Source organism: Astatotilapia calliptera, chromosome 8 (genome assembly GCF_964374335.1).
Source record: "Astatotilapia calliptera chromosome 8, fAstCal68.1, whole genome shotgun sequence".
Classification (NCBI taxonomy): Eukaryota; Metazoa; Chordata; class Actinopteri; order Cichliformes; family Cichlidae; genus Astatotilapia; species Astatotilapia calliptera.
The window spans coordinates 1,567,501-1,584,634 of NC_137429.1; the positions used below are offsets into that span (position 1 = coordinate 1,567,501).

The 17,134-nt window shown below is 46.3% G+C and overlaps 1 protein-coding gene and 1 long non-coding RNA gene across 7 annotated transcripts in view; both read left to right on the forward strand.

The window, feature by feature from the left end:
- The window catches only part of LOC113027958 (serine-rich coiled-coil domain-containing protein 2-like), a 46,819-nt gene extending 38,235 nt beyond the window's left edge, over nucleotides 1-8,584 (forward strand). For all 5 annotated transcript variants that reach the window (XM_026177825.2, XM_026177824.2, XM_080305278.1 and 2 more), the window contains one exon: nucleotides 3,779-8,584. In XM_026177825.2, coding sequence (XP_026033610.2) covers nucleotides 3,779-3,824 — 46 coding nt within the window. In that variant the 3' untranslated portion in view covers nucleotides 3,825-8,584. The remainder of the gene's footprint in view (nucleotides 1-3,778) is intronic.
- A 7,030-nt stretch (nucleotides 8,585-15,614) lies between these two features.
- Nucleotides 15,615-16,693, forward strand: LOC145430348 (uncharacterized). Of its 2 annotated transcripts, none has more exons than XR_013910874.1 (3): nucleotides 15,615-16,165; nucleotides 16,239-16,449; nucleotides 16,530-16,693. It is a non-coding gene; the product is annotated as an uncharacterized LOC145430348 (long non-coding RNA). The 2 variants fall into 2 exon arrangements; XR_013910875.1 differs by having other exon boundaries at nucleotides 15,615-16,119.
- Nucleotides 16,694-17,134: the final 441 nt, after the last annotated feature.

A 17,134-nucleotide genomic window follows, 5' to 3' on the forward strand; every position in this document is an offset into this window, starting at 1 on the left:
GGAAAATAAGTTGTTTTCATCCTGGTGGTGCTGCTGGATCAGCTCTAGACCCTCTGAAAGATATTTGAGGGTCCACAGGAGTCTGCATGTGTGTTGTGGACTTTGAGACCGGGGTGGTTTTTGAGGGGTTTTTTGTTACGACCAATCTGGCCACAGTGGGTGTTTGGGTTCTGGGGGTGTTTGGACTCAGACATTTAAATGGCAACGATTTGAAACGATCAGCCCAACAGCAGCCAGTTTCTGGTTCGCTGGTCTCAGGATCGCCTCTCTGCTTTTGCTGGATGATGTGGTCCTTCTGGCTTCATCGGTCTGTAGCTTCCAGCTGTAATTGCAGTTACCACCTCCACGTCTGAGCTCACAGTTCTTAGCCAGAAATGGGTAGAGGGTACACTCCAAAATCCTGCCCCAGGAGGAGTTTGAGTATCTCAGGAACTTGTTTGGCGCTGGTGGGAAGGAAAAGGCAGAAGCAGCAGAAATGTGCCTCCTCTCTAGGGTCTCTGGGCAGGACTGTTATTTAAGAGAAGGTGTGAGCAGGATGCCTCCTGGATGCTTCCTAGGTGAGGTCTATCGGGCATTTCTGATTGGAAGGAGAAAAAGGAAATGCTGGAGGTTATGTTTCTGGGCTGGCTTGGGAATACCGCAGTGTCTCCCCCAGAAGAGCTGCAGGTGGTGAATGGGGAAGAGAGACTGAGCATCTCTGCTGAGACTGCTGTCCCTGTGACCCAGACAGTCAGCTTTAGATGAAGGATCTACCAGCGCCACACCGAGCTAACATCTGTAGATCCAGATGAGCTTCATAAGTAATGACAACTCAGTTGTAACATGTAACAGGGTAAAATGAGGAGCCAGGATCGGGGTGTTGAATGCCAGCAGGTAAAGATATGACCATGAATCTGTAAATGAGGTGCGTCTGCTCTCAGACGTCTGAAACGTTGAGACTTTTGCAAAGTGAGTGAGATACTTATGTTCAGTGGAGAGAAAGCTGACATCACCTGTACCTGAGTGAGGAAGTGAAGCTCGGTGCTGCTCTGCACACTTTAATCCTGCAGCCAGCTCACATCTGCACGCTGTTAATCTGATTTATCAGAGGGAAGGTGAAGAAACAGCAGTGAGATCCATCATGTGCTACAATCTCAGCTTATTGATCCTGGCAAACTTGTGTGAAGTCATAACTAATCTGCTGTTTTATCCGTCTCTGTGCTGCTGCTGCTTTTCCCACCTGCTTAAGTTCTCTCACATAAATATGGCGTCTGCTTTCTGCACGCCTCCACCGCTCAGTTATCGAAGGCGCTCTCGTAGCTCTGTGCAGATCAGATGCGTTACACGAGGATTTGAATTCAGCACAAACTCCAGACGACTGTGGACAGAAATGAGAATTCTTTGAGGACAAATCAAAACAGCCATTTTTAAGTTGTTTCAAAGAGGCCTGCAGCGTGCGCTCCTCGGACCTGGAAGCTGCGCTCGTCTTTCATGCGCAGATGAGACGGCGAGCTAAAACGCACAGTAACGTGTTTTTCAAACGTCGCCTTCCCGCTGAACCCCGCCTCCCGATGCAAGAAACTGTTTGTGTTGATCGTTTCATCAGCGTTTCCTTCGTCTTTGAGCTGGAGCGTGAAAGTCCACAACTTTTTAAGTACAATGTGCTTCTGTTGTTTCTCTTTGAAGCGCACAGATCAAAGCAGACGGCCACACACGGCGAGCGCGATGACCTCGTCTGCAGAGCAGCTCCTGCTTTTGTTCTGCTCGTTCTCCAACACCCTCACTGCTTTTGTGCTCTCACCTCCAACATGCCATCAATTATACAACAAAGACGCTGCTTCATTGTTAAGCAGGTGGTGCACGCAGCAGTGAAGTTATCCAGGCTTGGATAACGTGATCTCCACGCAGGTTCTTCTCTGTTTCAAATCAGGAGAATGACTGATGCTGCAGCGCGGCAAGTTATGGAGTCGGGTTGTAGAGCAGGGGTGGGGAACTCCAGGCCTCGAGGGTCGGTGTCCTTGATCCAGCACAGCTGATTTAAATGGCTAAATGACCTCCTCAACATGACCTGAAGTTCTCCAGAAGCCTGGTAATGAACTAATCATGTGATTCAGTGAGATCTAAAACCTGCAGGACACCGGCCCTCGAGGCCTGGAGTTCCCCACGCCTGTTGTAGAGTCTTCGCCGTAGACTTTAAAGCACCTTGAGGCGACTCGTTGTGATTTGTTGCTATAAAAATAAACCTGACTTCTTGGATCTCTGCTTGAAGTGAGCTTGTGTAGTTGGTGCGCTGTAATGTGAATTCTGCACAAGTCGTTGCACAGACGTCTGTGCAGGCCTGACGCTCGCCGTCTGAGGATAAAATTTATGCCACTGCTTAGTAACACTGAGCGTTGAGGTGTTCAGATAACTGTATTATTACACATTAGACATTAGGGCTGTCACGATTAGTCGACTATCAAAATCGTCGACGACTGATTTAATAGTCGACGCGTCGTTTGAAGCTTTGTAAGATCACAAAGGACGCAGGAATAAGTAGCAGGATTTAAGAGTGTAATAACGGACTGAAACAGAAGATGGCAGCACTGCATGTACAAGGATGCCAGCTGCCGTTAAACCCCGAAGAAGAAGAAGCAGCTGTGTCCCAGAATTCATAGCGCGGCCCAGCTCAGTTTTTCCAACAATGGCGGCAGCTAGTTAGTTTTAACTTTATTCTTATTATTCTTTCTGGGTCACAAAATAAACGTTTAACATATTTTCATGGAGAATGTAGCTGTGTAAACCTCAAATATCTGCTCAGTTTATCAGGACACCGCATATTTTCAAAAGCGCTCCGACGTTTTCGGAGACGTCTGTTACCCACTAGCTCGATAGCTAGCCGGGGGCTAGGTCACTAGCGCCGTGAGAACACCGGACTCCCGGCAAATCGTTTTCAAACCCACCGCCGTCTTTCACTACTCAGGTTAAATATATATAAGTCACTTAGATAACTTAAAATGTTGTTGTTTGGCTTTTTTCAGTATTTTATTTGTTCCTGAGTAAATCGGCTGAGTTTATTAAACTTCACCGAAACAATCTGCACATTTCATTAAAATTTAATAAACTATCATCTTGTCTTTATTTTTAGTTAGCACCTTAAACACTTAAAGCTGTAAGCTAATGATAGTTATATAAGAGCAGATGCTGCTGGTGCAATAAGCTGTAGTTTTACGTCTAATGGATGATCTGATTAGTCGACTAATCGCAAAAATAATCTGTGAGTAGTCGACTATCAAAATAATCGTTTGTGGCAGCCCTATTAGACATATTAGTCATCATAAATGAACATATCAGGATAAAGTCTTGGAAAATGTGATACTTAGTCCAAAAACTTTACGTGGACCTTAAACCCAACAGGAAGGAACAAGAACATGAAATCGAGGTGGAGCATAAAGTATCCTGATGTGAGCTGAGGGAACGTCCTCCCTGGTTTATGCGTTTCCTCTACTTTCCCGAGAAAGCAAAAGCAAAAACACATAAAAGACGTCACATCTGAAGTCACAGTCAATGCTGCGCTTCACGGTTTTAAATAAAGTGATCCAAAATGTTCTCAGTTCTTCCTCCACCTACGCTCCACCTCTCCACCAAGCACAGTTAATGAAATCCGCTCAGTGACTTTGGTGTAATCTCACCGACAGACGGCTGCAAACATCTCTGAGCCCCGGCTCTCGCCGTGAAGCAGAATAATGTTGAAGATCTGATTCAGTGAAACTCTACATTTGTGTGTTTGAGTGAATCCTGACTCGTGTTTGTTCTTCAGCCACAGATACTTCACTCCTCCAATCAGGAAGACCAGGAGCCACTGACAGGTCAAGTCCCGACGCCACCGCGAACTCAAGCTCCACCTTCCACTAACATCTGCCCCGCACATCCCGAAACCCCTGCTGACAGACTCCGCAACCCCCGAGCTCCCAGTTCCACCCATCCAGCAGCCCACGTAGGAGAGGATGACGGGGAAAAGCAGAGGAAGGTGGAGGAGACGAAGTCGGGGGAAAGGAAGAAAACCCACAGCAGGTACCTGCAGCCGCCGCAGCCCTCCAAGCTCCGCCTCTTCCCAAAGACGAGGGCAGCACGTGACCCCGACACCAACAGCACCTCTGGACTGAATTTCAGAACGCTGGCCTTCACCTCCACCTCCTCCCGCCTCCCCAAACCAAAGAACCACTGAAGCGTCCGACTCCTTCCTAACACGCAGCGACGCGAGCGCCGAACTTCCTGTAAAATAAAACGAGAGCTGCAGATTATCGAAGCTTTAGCCGAGGCTGAAATGGACACAGTTAATTTATTTAACCTTATTTTAAGAAGTTGTTGACAATAAAGGTTTTAGTCTGAGTACTTTGCACAGAAACGGTTTCTGCAGTGAGTGGGAGGGGCCATCAGGTTCATCTGAAGATGGAACGGAGGTATGTGAGGTTTTGGCTCTTCATCACAACCTTTAAGGATCTTTAAATGTCAGGGTTTTCTTTTCTTTCCAACACGCTTCGTTTATTCTAGCATCAGCACTAAAACTGCACCGAGAGCGTCCGTTAACCAGACGGAAACGCCTCCGATCTCGTCCTCCGATCTCGTCCTCTGATCTCGTCCTCCGATCTCGTCCTCTGATCTCGCCCTCTGCTGTTGGTTTCATATAAAACATCGGTCCTCTTCCCTCAGAGGCTCGCTCCCTCTCGCTGTGTGTTAGGAACCGATTGTACAGCTCCTGAACTTCCTCCGACTCCTCCATCCTTCCCTGAAGTCCAACCACAGTGAGTCTTCCTCAGTGGAGAGGCATGAATGACGTGCATCCACCTTAACCCCCATCACCACCGCAGACTGCATCCTCCTCCAACCTTCATCTTTACAGACTCTCATCATCTCGAAGGTCAGAAAGTTCCAGGACCTTGATCTCGTCGCCCGTCCGTGTGTTTTCAGTTCGGTGTTCACTTCACTGTGTTTCGTTTAGAAACCTGTTGGTTTTCAGACAAGACTCCGATATGAGGCTGAAATCTTCGTCCAAATAGCTGCTGGTTGGTGTAAACACCTCCTTCCTCCTGCATCAGCTGTGAAAGTGTGGCAGTCTTTGTTCCCATGAAAGCCGATGGAAGAACATCTGTGTGCTTGAAGAGTCCTGAAGTTGGAGGTTTTTTACCATCTGGCAGTGATTTGAAAATCAGTCCAGCAGAAGTCTGGATGGACACAAAAGTCTCAGCATGCTGCAAGCGCTCCAGCTCTGTTATGACTTTAATGGTTTGGGGATGTTTGTTTCAGTCTACTGTGACTGTCCCCCAAAAACCCTCCAACTAAAATAAAATCAGAGCTCCAGACGTGACTCCAGGCTTTGCTGTTTCTGCAGAGGAAGCGTTCAGGCGCTCAGCAGAGACATCTGCTGAATCTGCTCTGAGCTTTGAGCTCTGCTGTGGAAGCAGAAATCACAGCGTGCAGGAGGAGGAAGGTTTCCTCCCAGGTCAAAATAATCCCTACTAATCTGATACTGGAACGAGATGTTTTAGCTCCTCCCCCTTTGGTGTGAACTAAAGAGCCACACCAAGAGATGAAGGAGCTCCAATTGGTTTGCTTTTTAGGAAACGGCTGAGATGAGCTCGGCAGTATGGTGTGAAGCATGCTGAGGCCTTCTTGTCTGAAGGCTGGAGTCATTTCAGACACTCAGTAAATGAATAAAAGGCTAGAAAGTTCAAATAATTTTCGGATTACAGGTGATCAGAGGAGCAGCTGGTAGCTTAAGTGTTTTTCCTTGAAGGCAAACTGACATTTCAGCCCGTCTGTCAGTCGTCCTTTGAACATTTGGACATTACTGCGTCTCACTCGTGCAGTCAGGATCCGCCTGCTGAACCACGTTCACGTTCATTCTTCTACAGGACAACGAGTCTCCCTCATACCTGACAAATCAAACATAGTCTCCCTTCTGTCAGCGATTAACTGTCAGTGCTGCTCGCTTTGATATTAGTAACCGTATATGCAATAAAATATGCAACAAAGTCGCAGGTTCAAGCCCTAAAAGAGGAAACTTTGTTGCATTTAAAATATATGCAAGACCAGCTCAGCTTAGTTCCACGTTTCACGAAGAAGAGGACGCTCGCTGTCTCTACAGACAATCCGGGAATCTGCTAAATCCTGCATGTCCGGTGCCGAGAAACGAAGTAGAAGCGGTTTTGGGGCGATTACTGAAACCACGAGGCGGCTCGGTGTGAAGAACGACGGCAGACTGAGGAAACCGCCCGGCTCCAGCTCGCATCTACCCCAACAGCAGAGTCTGACTGTGCTGGCGTCAGGTTTGCTCACATTTGACTGATCAATGCATTTAAATGCTTTAAATCCTCGTTCAGCTCTGAGCCGCAGCGACTTTAACATGAGCAGGTTTCAAAGACGTCTGCTCTTAACTTTCTGCTGCGTCACTGCTCAGGTGGAGTCGCTTGTCTCCTTTAGATCTCGTCGTTCGCTCCCAGTGGGGAAATCGGAGCCGCCTTAATTCATGCGAGCGACACGAAGCCCAGCAGGGCGCGTTCGCAGCAGAGCTTCAGCTGCTGCTGCTCTTAAAGTTCATCATCAAAGTCCTGGAACACACAGAGTCTGCAGGAACGCTGTGATTGATGTTCCTCGGTGAGCCCCTCATCGACGGGGGGAAATTAAAGCAGAAGGCAAACAGGGAATGTCCGTTTGAAATGAAAGAGGAAAATAAATTAGTGCACTGTGTTTATTTCATCTGGTTCAAACAAGGTTTGATGGTTTCTTTTCCACCTTTTCACCAAAAACGACCAGAAAAAATGAAAAAAATCAGCCTCCTCAAGGCTCCGCCTCCGCCTTCGTGTCTCTGTCTGCGCCTGTTTGTCTAAACCCTCCAGAAGCTGAAATAATGGAAGTGAGCAGCTCTGAGCGAAGACTCGCTGAAAGCTGCTGAATCTGAAACAAGCAGCCCATCACAGCTGTTTGTTTGATATACCTCCTGTAATCATGGAGACTAATCGGGGCAGCTGAAAACAAGCATGTCCAATCAGCGCAAAGCACGAAAGAAAACCTTCAAAGTAAAACAGGAAGTGAACTAAAGACACAGAGCAACCAAAACCTCTAAAATCTGAAACAAAACCCGGAGCAGGACGGTTACGGAAACTTAAAATAGTCCAGCTTTGTCTCTGAGGCGTCCTCTGCAGTCAGAGGAGGTCGTGTCTCAGCGTCTTCATCTGCTGCTCGTCTTCACACCGTCGTGTCTCAGGTTTAATTTTAAAGTTTGCCCCTCATCGTTATTCAAACATCCAATCAGGTTTTATCAGCTGCCGAAGTTTAAAAGTGACTAAAACCACCCGGGGAGAGAAAAACCTTCTGCCCGGGTCACAGAGTGTGAACCATGAAGTCGTGGTCATGTACATTACACAGAGCGTTAGTGTGTTTGTCTCACAGAGTTTTTAAATCATTATTAAACTCGATCACATCCGCTTCATCACTTATTTGACTGCTTTTAAGAAAACTCTGCATTTTCTTCTGTGCTTTCAAAATAAAAGTCTTCTGTGTAGGGAGACTGTACACTAAACATTTTTTAGTCCTTACAAATAACTTGAATACATTTATTTACATCCATGTAATTTAGTTGCATAAGTACAGTTTAAAATGTTAACTTGACTGCTATACGTTCAGTTTACACCAAGCACATTTTCCTTAATAATTACTTATTTAAATCAATGAAACTTTGACTTTTACATATTTCAGCTGCACTTAAAATTGTTGCTTATGCTTATTAAGAGTGAAGAATCATTATTTGAGTGTAACTTTAAGTTCTCAGACTGGTTTTATTGTGACACACCTGTGCAGGAAGTACTGAGATTCACTAACAGCTCAACAACAATTATAAGAAACAATTTCACAATAAAAGCCAATAATCCTGAATGCTTTTACTGTGAAATAAGGGGCTACAGCAGTTTCTTTAAAGCTAGCTTAACAGTGACAAAAACACACAAGGTAGAAAACACTGATGATCAGCAGAGAAACACATTTAAAGTGTTTTTATCAGGATGAACGTTACGCTCGATCCGTGAAGTCAGCCCTGCTGTGGAAAACCTCTCTGCTGTTGTTTGAAATAATTAAATTATTGAAGGCTTTATGAGTAAAGTGCTGGGAATGTTTTCATGTTCACTTTGAGATGACTCTAATATTTCATAATCGTCTGTATTTAAACTGTATTTAAACGATTCAGTGGAATACTCTGAATAATGTACTCACGCTGTGTCTGTCTTCTACTTCCTCTCTGCTTTTATTTTGAAAACTTGAACTTTTGTTTGTTTCCTGGTTTTGGTGCAATAACTGACGTATTTATGTGATGAAGCGTGTACGTGGTGCGGACTGTAACGTTGTTGAAGCGCCGAGAGGAAAAAGCACTTTAAAACAAGCGTCTCACCTGCTGAACTTATTTTTTGTCTCATTAACGTTGATGCAGCGTTCAGGTCGTACCAAGTGAAAACGTAGCGCCTGTATTCCTGTCAGCGAGGCTCTTTGCAGCTCATTGGTTGATATTTACGGTCCTCTTCTGTCATTGGCTGACATTTCTCTGATGCTGCTGAAATAAAATTAATCGTCCCCAGCTCTCGGTGTGTCCTCCCTTCTTTCTCCAACTGTGCCAAAGTCGAGCCACATTAGAGCGGGAAAGGGTGATGTCGTTCATGGGCGGAGTCTGTGAAGCAGAGATGTCAGGTAGGATCTCCTCTGCCCCGCCCACATGTGGCACAGATGTGCTGGGACAAAGTAAATTAGACGTTTATCCTTCACAGCATGAAAATATGAAAACTGGCTGTTCAAAATGGCCACGCCCCCACCTGCCACGCCCAATTATTACACCTTCTTTAATGATTTTTAAATGTGTTTATATCAGTCATTTGAGAGTCAGTATCGGTGTAAGAACGGACGGAGAAATTGGGCCACGCCTCTTTGAATTCCGTCGTTTTCAATTCCACAGGTGTGAAAACCACAGCAGCTCAGCCAGGAAGTGTTAGAGCTGGTGAACTTACATGGCGGGGTCACAGAGCGGAGGTTCACGCCCCCTCCTGGCTTTAACATCAGCACAAAGTAAACTGCAGAGGAGCTTCGTGTCATTAGCGTCAGAGATAACGGTGTGTTTAAGGCAGAGGATCCACCAACCGTCCCCCCTTCACATGTTTAAAAGGTAAGTGTGACTCTGGACACGCCCACTCTGTTTCTAATGATGAGTTCTGTCGCCATGGCAACCTGGAGCCTGCATGTACAGTAGGCTTCCTGGCTGATTCTGTCTGTGGGAAACTGGAGCATTTCATCATTAGCTCAAATAATCAGCTGGTGCTTCATCCTTGAAGGAAGCGCTCCTCAGACGGTTTCCTGTTTTGGATCTGCGGTTCCTTTGGCGGGCGCTCAAATTAAACATGTGAGCTCAGGTGTTTCATGTGGTCCTAATAGCCCCACCCACCTACCGTCCAAGCTTTGTTTCCCTTTAAAAGGGGAGGGACTAAAGGTGTCGGCTAAAGAAGGGTTATTATTAACTTATGCACAGCTGACCAAAAGTAAAAATCAAGAGCTGGAAATGAGCAGGAGGAGTTCACTTAATTTTTTTCCTTCAAGAATACACTGTGTACTTTTGTCTCCAAACTTTATTTTATGCTCTCACACACACACACACACACACACACACACACACACACACACACACACACACGAGTAAGAAAGAATAAAAATCATCATCGTTGTCAGAAGTTGACTTTAAGTGTTTCTGCTTGACAAACAGCAGCTCTGGGGTTCATTCTTCTTCTGTGGTTATTGAGCTTCAGTGAAGTTAAACACAGACACACACATGATGCTCTGTGTGTGTGTGTGTGTGTGTGTGTGTGTGTGTGTGTGTGTGTGTGTGTGTGTGTGTGTGTGTGTGTGTGTGTGTGTGTGTGTGGCTACAGTGATTAATTCCTCCCAGTTTGAAATCTGCAGACTCGACTTTTTCATCCAGCTGCTGAAGATTTAGGGGAAATAAAGCAGCCAAATCCTGATGGACGCTCAGCAGGAAGCTCAGCTCAGCTCGGCTCAGCTCGCCACTCTTCCTCGGAGAATGCAGCTTCATGAACCTTCATAGGGGCGGAGACAAGGTTCCACCAACCAATCATATTAAACATTAACCTGTGCCCAGTTTCTAACCTCACATTCAAACTGACATCTGTGTCCACAAACAATATCTCAGAGGAAGAATCATCCTGAGCCTCCTCATCATCACCTCTCAGCTGTAACTCAGCGTCCTGACAGCCCACTCTTCATCCTGACCTCAGTGTGTGTCCTCGTCCTTCGGCCCCTCATCATCCTCGGCTGGTTTTCAGAATCTGAATTCTGAAAAATGTTCCCATTTGTGACATTAATATAAGTGAGTGTGACAGCTGACTCCACCTACACCTGCCACACCACGACACGTGTTTGTGCACGCCCACATTAAACCATTCATACCTGACGATAACTCCCAGCTCAGAGCTCCTCCTCCCCGCTGCAGTCGCCGCATTTCAGATCCATAAAGCAGTGAAGCGGAGGACTCCTCTGCAGTCGTCCTTCAAAATAAATGATGGTAAAGTTACCTGCTGCACATCTAATGGCTTCTTCACTTCAGGGCTCAAAGCAGTAAAAGCATCTCAGAGAGAGGAGAGGGGGATTCACTCTGCCGTCGCCCTCACTAATGAACCACCTCATTAATGACTCACTAAAACCCGTCTCAGTATGCTAATAGGGTGGAGTTAGCCACGCCCCCACAGATGAAAAGGCAGAGGAAAGAAAAAGTTCAGAGAACAACTGACGTGAGCCGGCGGCCAAATACCACGAGGTCAGAGTTGAACTCTGACCTCGTGGCCCTTTGCTCTCCACACTATCATCTTCAAATAACAGTTATTATGTCCCCGAAAAGAGAACAAATGAGAGGAGCAGAGACAGTCTGCTCTACCAGGGGGGCTCTGAGGGGGTCCCAAACCTGCTCCTGTTTTGAAGCCTCACTTCCAGGGTTAACTCCGTCATCATCAACAGCAGGTCCACATCACTGAAGATGCTGCTTCAGTCCCTCTGCTGATCTGCAGCTGCTCTGACTCATGAAGAAGATTCTGAAAATCCTCCAGTTGGGGCAGGAGCTCTTCCTTGAGCCTGAGGAGGCGGGCACCGGAGCGTGAGCTGAGACGTCTGCTTCCAACTCGTCTATGAACCTCCACCGAGTGTCATTTTGTTGATCCGGTGCTGCTGGAAAAGAGCAACGTGATGATTCCTGCTTTAAAACTGGCCCTGAGATCTTTCACACAGCAGAGGCCGCTCGCTGCTTCATGATTTCCAATGTTTTCCGTCGTGTTTTAACTTTTCACTAACTTTCAAGGCCTCGCTCGGCTCAGCTGGCTGGAGGAGAGCTGGGGCGTCCCTGTAGACGGGCGCAGGAAACCCCAGAAATGACTCAGCAGCATTTGTTTGTAATAAGCAGCAATGAGCGCTGAGCAGATTTCATTAAACTCCCAGTTATTCATTAATAAGTGATCCTCACTGTGGAGCGCTATCTGCAGCTTTACTCACCTCATGATGTGCAATAACAGTTAAAGTGGATTCATTAAAAACACATTTATTCACCTCGACTCTGCAGGACAGCCACACACACACACACACACACACACACACACACACACACACACACACACACACACACACACACACACACACACACACTGTGGTGACGATGCTGATGTCAGCGCTGGCTTCGGACCTTCGTAATGAGCTCAGATAAGTTTAAGAGAACGATTTGTCGGAGAAATTGGCTGACGACGCTCAGGATTTAGAAACGCAGCATTTGCTGTTTCAGGAGATGAGCTGATGGGAGGACATTCATCTTTTTATCTCGCAGGAGCGATGGCAAAAACAGCATTTCCCAGAAGTCCTTGCTCCATCTGTCTCCTGCTCCGTGCAGCAGGAGTTAAGCAGGAAAAATATTCATGCAAGGAGAGAAAGCAGCTCGTGGTTTTGTCTGTTACCCTCGAGGCCGTCTGCTGGCATGCTGCGTGTGCGACTGACGCCTTCAACTTCATTGTTCACGGTTAAACGGAAGTCGAAATCTTCCCTCCTCAGCCTCACAGGTCACTGCAGGGCACACCGAGGTGATGTCCTGGAGATGGGTGGGACCAATGTCCCCTATAAGCTGCGTGCGTGCTGGCGCGATCTCTGCGCACAGAAAATCTGCGTGGCGAACAAAAAAATCTAACCTGAACTGAAATTAAAATTAAGTATAGTTTTGTTGTGTGTGTCAGAACAATGAGGCGACTGCTGAGTGTTACAGGTGTTACAGCAGTGACACATCTGCTGCTGTCAGGCCTGCAGGTATCAGGCTGTTGTTCTCCTTCATCTCATAGTGGACAGAAATTATTTTTTGGAGTTACACAAATAATTTGTGTGGCATCAGATTTGATGCAGAACAGCTGATTGTTCTGTAAATAGTTTGAAATGTTTGTTTAAAAAACACCTTGGCTGCATTTTTAGGTAAACAGCTGCAAAAAATGTTGTTGTTTGGATAAATCAGTTACTTTTTTGAAGAAGTAACTATATAATTAACTGCCCAACATTGGTCATTATTTACTGTATTTGCAGACAGAGTTACAGACTCTCTCCCAGACCACAGACTCACAATACAGTCACAGCTTTATAGAAAAGAAAATAAAAAAAATAGAAAGTTGTGTTTTCAAAATTGGAGTTGAAGTTATTTTTCCTTCCAATAGTGTTAACATGCTGCAGGTCATCAACAAGATTGTTTTAAATTTTCATTGTAAGTGGGCTGAAGCAGTTAATTAAAAGTCGTCTAACATAAATGCTGTAATTTGATTACTTTAATAAACATGTAACTTGGATGCTGGCGTGACCACAGTGCACACGTCTGCTGTTGCTCACAGTGGTCCAAGGGACGCTCAGGGAGTTTGTGCGTTCGCTCAGACACGTGAAACATTAGAGGGAACATTGGATGGGACTCCATCTCTCTGCAGATGTTCCTCTCAGAGTTTCCAGCAGCTGCTTCGTCATAAGGTAACAAAAGTACTTTGGACCCCGGTGTGGCTCCGCCCTGTTTTTGATGCTCATGGGCTCAACCGAAGCTGTTAGCCAGCTGTGGATCTGCATACAGAGGCTCAGGAAGTCAAACCGGCCTCTCTGCATCTCCATGGTGCTGACAAACCCTCCAAACCATCATTTCTCCGCTCAGGCACAAAGCGTTCTCCTGCTGACATTTACAAGGTCAGTACACTGTGCAGTCAGTCAGCGACTGCATGCAAATGCACAGACAGCATCTCATCAAAATACATTTACAGACAGCAGGATTACCTTCTGCTCTTTGCTCCTTAAAGTCGACTCCGCTGAGTTGTGACCTCCTTCCCGCCAGCAGCGTGAAACAGCCGTGATCGGGAGCTGCGCCGTGTTGCCGGCGAACAGATCAGACCGTACGGGAAGACCAAGACGAGGAGATGAAAGCTGATCGATAAAGACCGAAGCACGGTGAAATCTGAGGGCCCAGTTTGAGCCGCTGCAGCGTGAAGTGGAAATAATGCAGAAGGCTGAGAGCAGCTGATCTGACCATTAATAACTCAGAGTCACAGAAAGATGACGAGTTATTCAGGTTTACCAAAAACTGGACACGAGGAGATTTAAAGCCGAGCTCCTTCGGCTCTAAAGTGACCAGCTTGACCTCGACTTTGAGCCATCAGGTGGTCACTGTGTGGGAGCTTGATCAAATTTGGACCAATCCTGTCACTGTTTGGACAAAAGACTTTAATAAACTTGTCTCACGATACACGCGGGACAGTCTGCCACGCATCCAGCATGTAGAGACAGGACCATCTAGCTGGGCAGGAGACGGTCGGGTGTACAGCTCGGATCCTTGGAGGACCAAGAAAGAAAGAAGTGATTCAGAGGTCAAATGCATGTAAAGGAGAGAGAGCCTTTAATCGTCTTCACTTTGTTATTTATTTGCCTTTGTGATGATTTCTCGATGTGTTCAGTAAAATGAAAAATGTACATTTCAGAAAAGTGGAGTAAATACTGAAGGAAATTAAAACATAAATATTTTATATCTAATTATAATTAATTATTATATATTTATATGATATAATTTCATATAATATTATAAATAATCATTATTTACATTGAAACTTTTGGTGTCATATTAATCAGATGTATTAATTTCTTCATTTTTCATTTTGCCTCAGCTCTCCTTAGACACTGTAAACTCTGCTGATCACAAAGAAGCTGTTACAAGATGTGCTGGAATTTTACCTTAAAGAGTGTGTGTGTGTGTGTGTGTGTGTGTGTGTGTGTGTGTGTGTGTGTGTGTGTGTGTGTGTGTGTGTGTGTGTGTGTGTGTGTGAAAGTGATGATGAGGATGTGAAAAACATCCTGAAAATGAATCTCTGTGGTTTTAAGTTTTTATCAGAGACTTGAAGGGAATCAAATCTGGAATCATGGAAGTGAAGTGAGTCACCTCCATGTGGCTCAGTCACACTGCAGTAAACACAGGACAGCATCTTCCTTGTGAGGAGGAGTCTGACTGCAAGTAACTGTGGAGGCCAGCTGATGGTCCAGAGATGAAGGTGTTGGACCCACAACCTCCGGGAGACCACTGTCCATCGTGTCTCCAAAATCCTGGTCTGACTCAGACTGACTGCAGTCGCTCTCAGACAGGTTAGCAAAGATCTGCAAATAACTGCCGTCTGAAAACACATCGGCAACACGTTGGAGTCAGTCTGCCGATGAGCAAAAGGGACGTATGTCTTTGAAATCGACAGATTTAAATATGGTCAATTCTAGTTCCAGAAACCCAAGATGGCGATGGCCATGAAGCGAACACGTGACAGAGGCTTTCTGGTGCTTTGCTCATTAATTACTGTCAAAGCATCCATCCAGGAGCTTGCATTAAATTACCAGGAGCCACCCTGTAATGTAGGCAGCTGTCCAAACATCTGCAAACATGTCTTCAGCACAGCCTTCATCGGCTGCTGCTGCTGTTTGTAGAAGAAACAACGCGGCGTGGACGACACTGGAGGATTTTCTTCTTCAGCGTCACACACGCTAAGGCGACGGCGCCGCCACTCATCACCTCTTCGCTGTCAGCTGAAATGTCACATCAGCTGCAACGCCGCTTGATTTCCAGCTTCCATCTGTTGGGGATCAACTGAGGTGTGTGTGTGTGTGTGTGTGTGTGTGTGTGTGTGTGTGTGTGTGTGTGTGGTTATGGCCTTACTGGTCTGTTGCTCTCAAGTCATCATTTTCAGTCTGTTTGGTGTCATGGGCTGTTTCCCAGTTCAGGGTCTGCAGCCTTAAAGGCCGCATTTCAAGGCCGATTACGTCACAGCGGTGCGCCGAAGGCTGTCCCAATTCAAAGGCTGCTCGAAATGCGGCCCTCAAATGCGTCCTTCATTTCCCTGAATTTTAAGGCTGTGGCAGTGTAGACTTCGTGGCCCAACATATCCCAGAATGCATAGCGCGGCGGTGGGTGTGGATAATTTTGCCGAAAAAAAACGGCGGATGAGGGGCGGCCGAAGAGTAAACTTTCAACTTTAAGTAAGTACTGAATATTATGTCACTTATTTATGTGCAAATGTTTAATAACGAAGAACATTAAAACATTCCTGTTGGCCACATGTCGGCAAAGTCATGTGACATCAGTGACGTTTGTACTAACTTGGTTTTAAAGCCTTTACTTTAAAATATACGTCGTTCAATAGCTGAGCTTAATCTTACAGAGAACGATCAAAGCTCATGTAGAAACAAACAAACACATGAACAAAAGATTTTCTCCTTCATTTCTGTCAAACACAGCTGTATGACACGTTTCCAGCTGTTAGTATCATGGTTGCTAGGCAACCTGGGCAGCGCAACGGAGGCTAGACCGTCCCATTTCACAAGCCTCGCACTTCCGGCCTTAGCGGTCTTTGAGTACGCGGCCCTTGAGGATCGTTGAGGCTGCGTACTTTAAGGCTGCAGCCCCTGAATTGGGAGACAGCCACGGTCTGGGTGTGTGGCTGTAAAATTCCACTGAAGGTCTGGACCTCCCTGGTATCCACCCATGGGCAGGGCCTACAGCCTCCCTCACCTGAAGCTGATTGAGGCAATCAGGTTGGTTGCTGATGCTGCTTCCTCGCCAGTTCGTCCACTACCCTATGTTGGTAACCAGGCCTCATGCTTCATGTCTATGAATCTCAAGTGCTCTACTAACCTTGCATCTTGTGTTCTAGTTACTCCTGGAAATTCCATCACACTGAACCTCTCGTCTTGGAAATCTGGTTAACCCGCCTGCTTTCAGAATCATCTCCTTGCCTCACCTGCCTGCCCTCCTGCCCTTACACCACCTCGGGCCCTTCACCGCTCAGGACAGCTGTCACACACCACCAAAACCACCTGGACCGCACCACCTCTCCTTCAACGCTTCCATCTCCCACCTGCACAGTAAGACGAATATTTTCATAGCTTCCACCCTCTCCAGAACTCCTTGGCTACCGCTCTAACACTGCTCTCCTCTCTTCCAGTACGTACCTAATCACCAGCAGCTGCCGTTGCTTTCTTGGACCTGTCCCCTTGCTTATCCTTCTCCCCTGGCCAAGACCCTCATGCCCCATGTGTCAAGCTTTAAGTCAAGTACTATCATAAACGTCATTTTTGTGCTAGTTAATAAACCTTTGTTAAACCCCTTCCTCAGCCTCCGCTTTGGGTTTCCTGCACGTTGATTTTTGGTGCTCGGCCTCCAGCCGTTTTGTGACATTTGAAACTAAATTCTGATCATTTCCAAATATAACAGGACATGAAACAGCGTCTCTGAGCTCTTAAAATAGAGTTCGCCTATTTTGTGTGTGTGTGTGTGTGTGTGTGTGTGTGTGTGTGTGTGTGTGTGTGTGTGTGTGTGTGTGTGTGTGTGTGTGTGTGTGTGTGTGTGTGTGTTGATGTCGATGTAATGCAGGCAGCCTCTGATAACCAGTGACATCTGAGGCCCCGTGGATGAGATCGTGCTGGTTCTGCATGTCCCAGCGGGTCTCTTTGTTTGAGTCCAGTTCAGACTGGTTTATATGAGCTTTACCCAGCGAGTGCCCTGTAGGTGAATTAGAGACGAACAGGAAGTGAACAGGTGCAGTTTTCA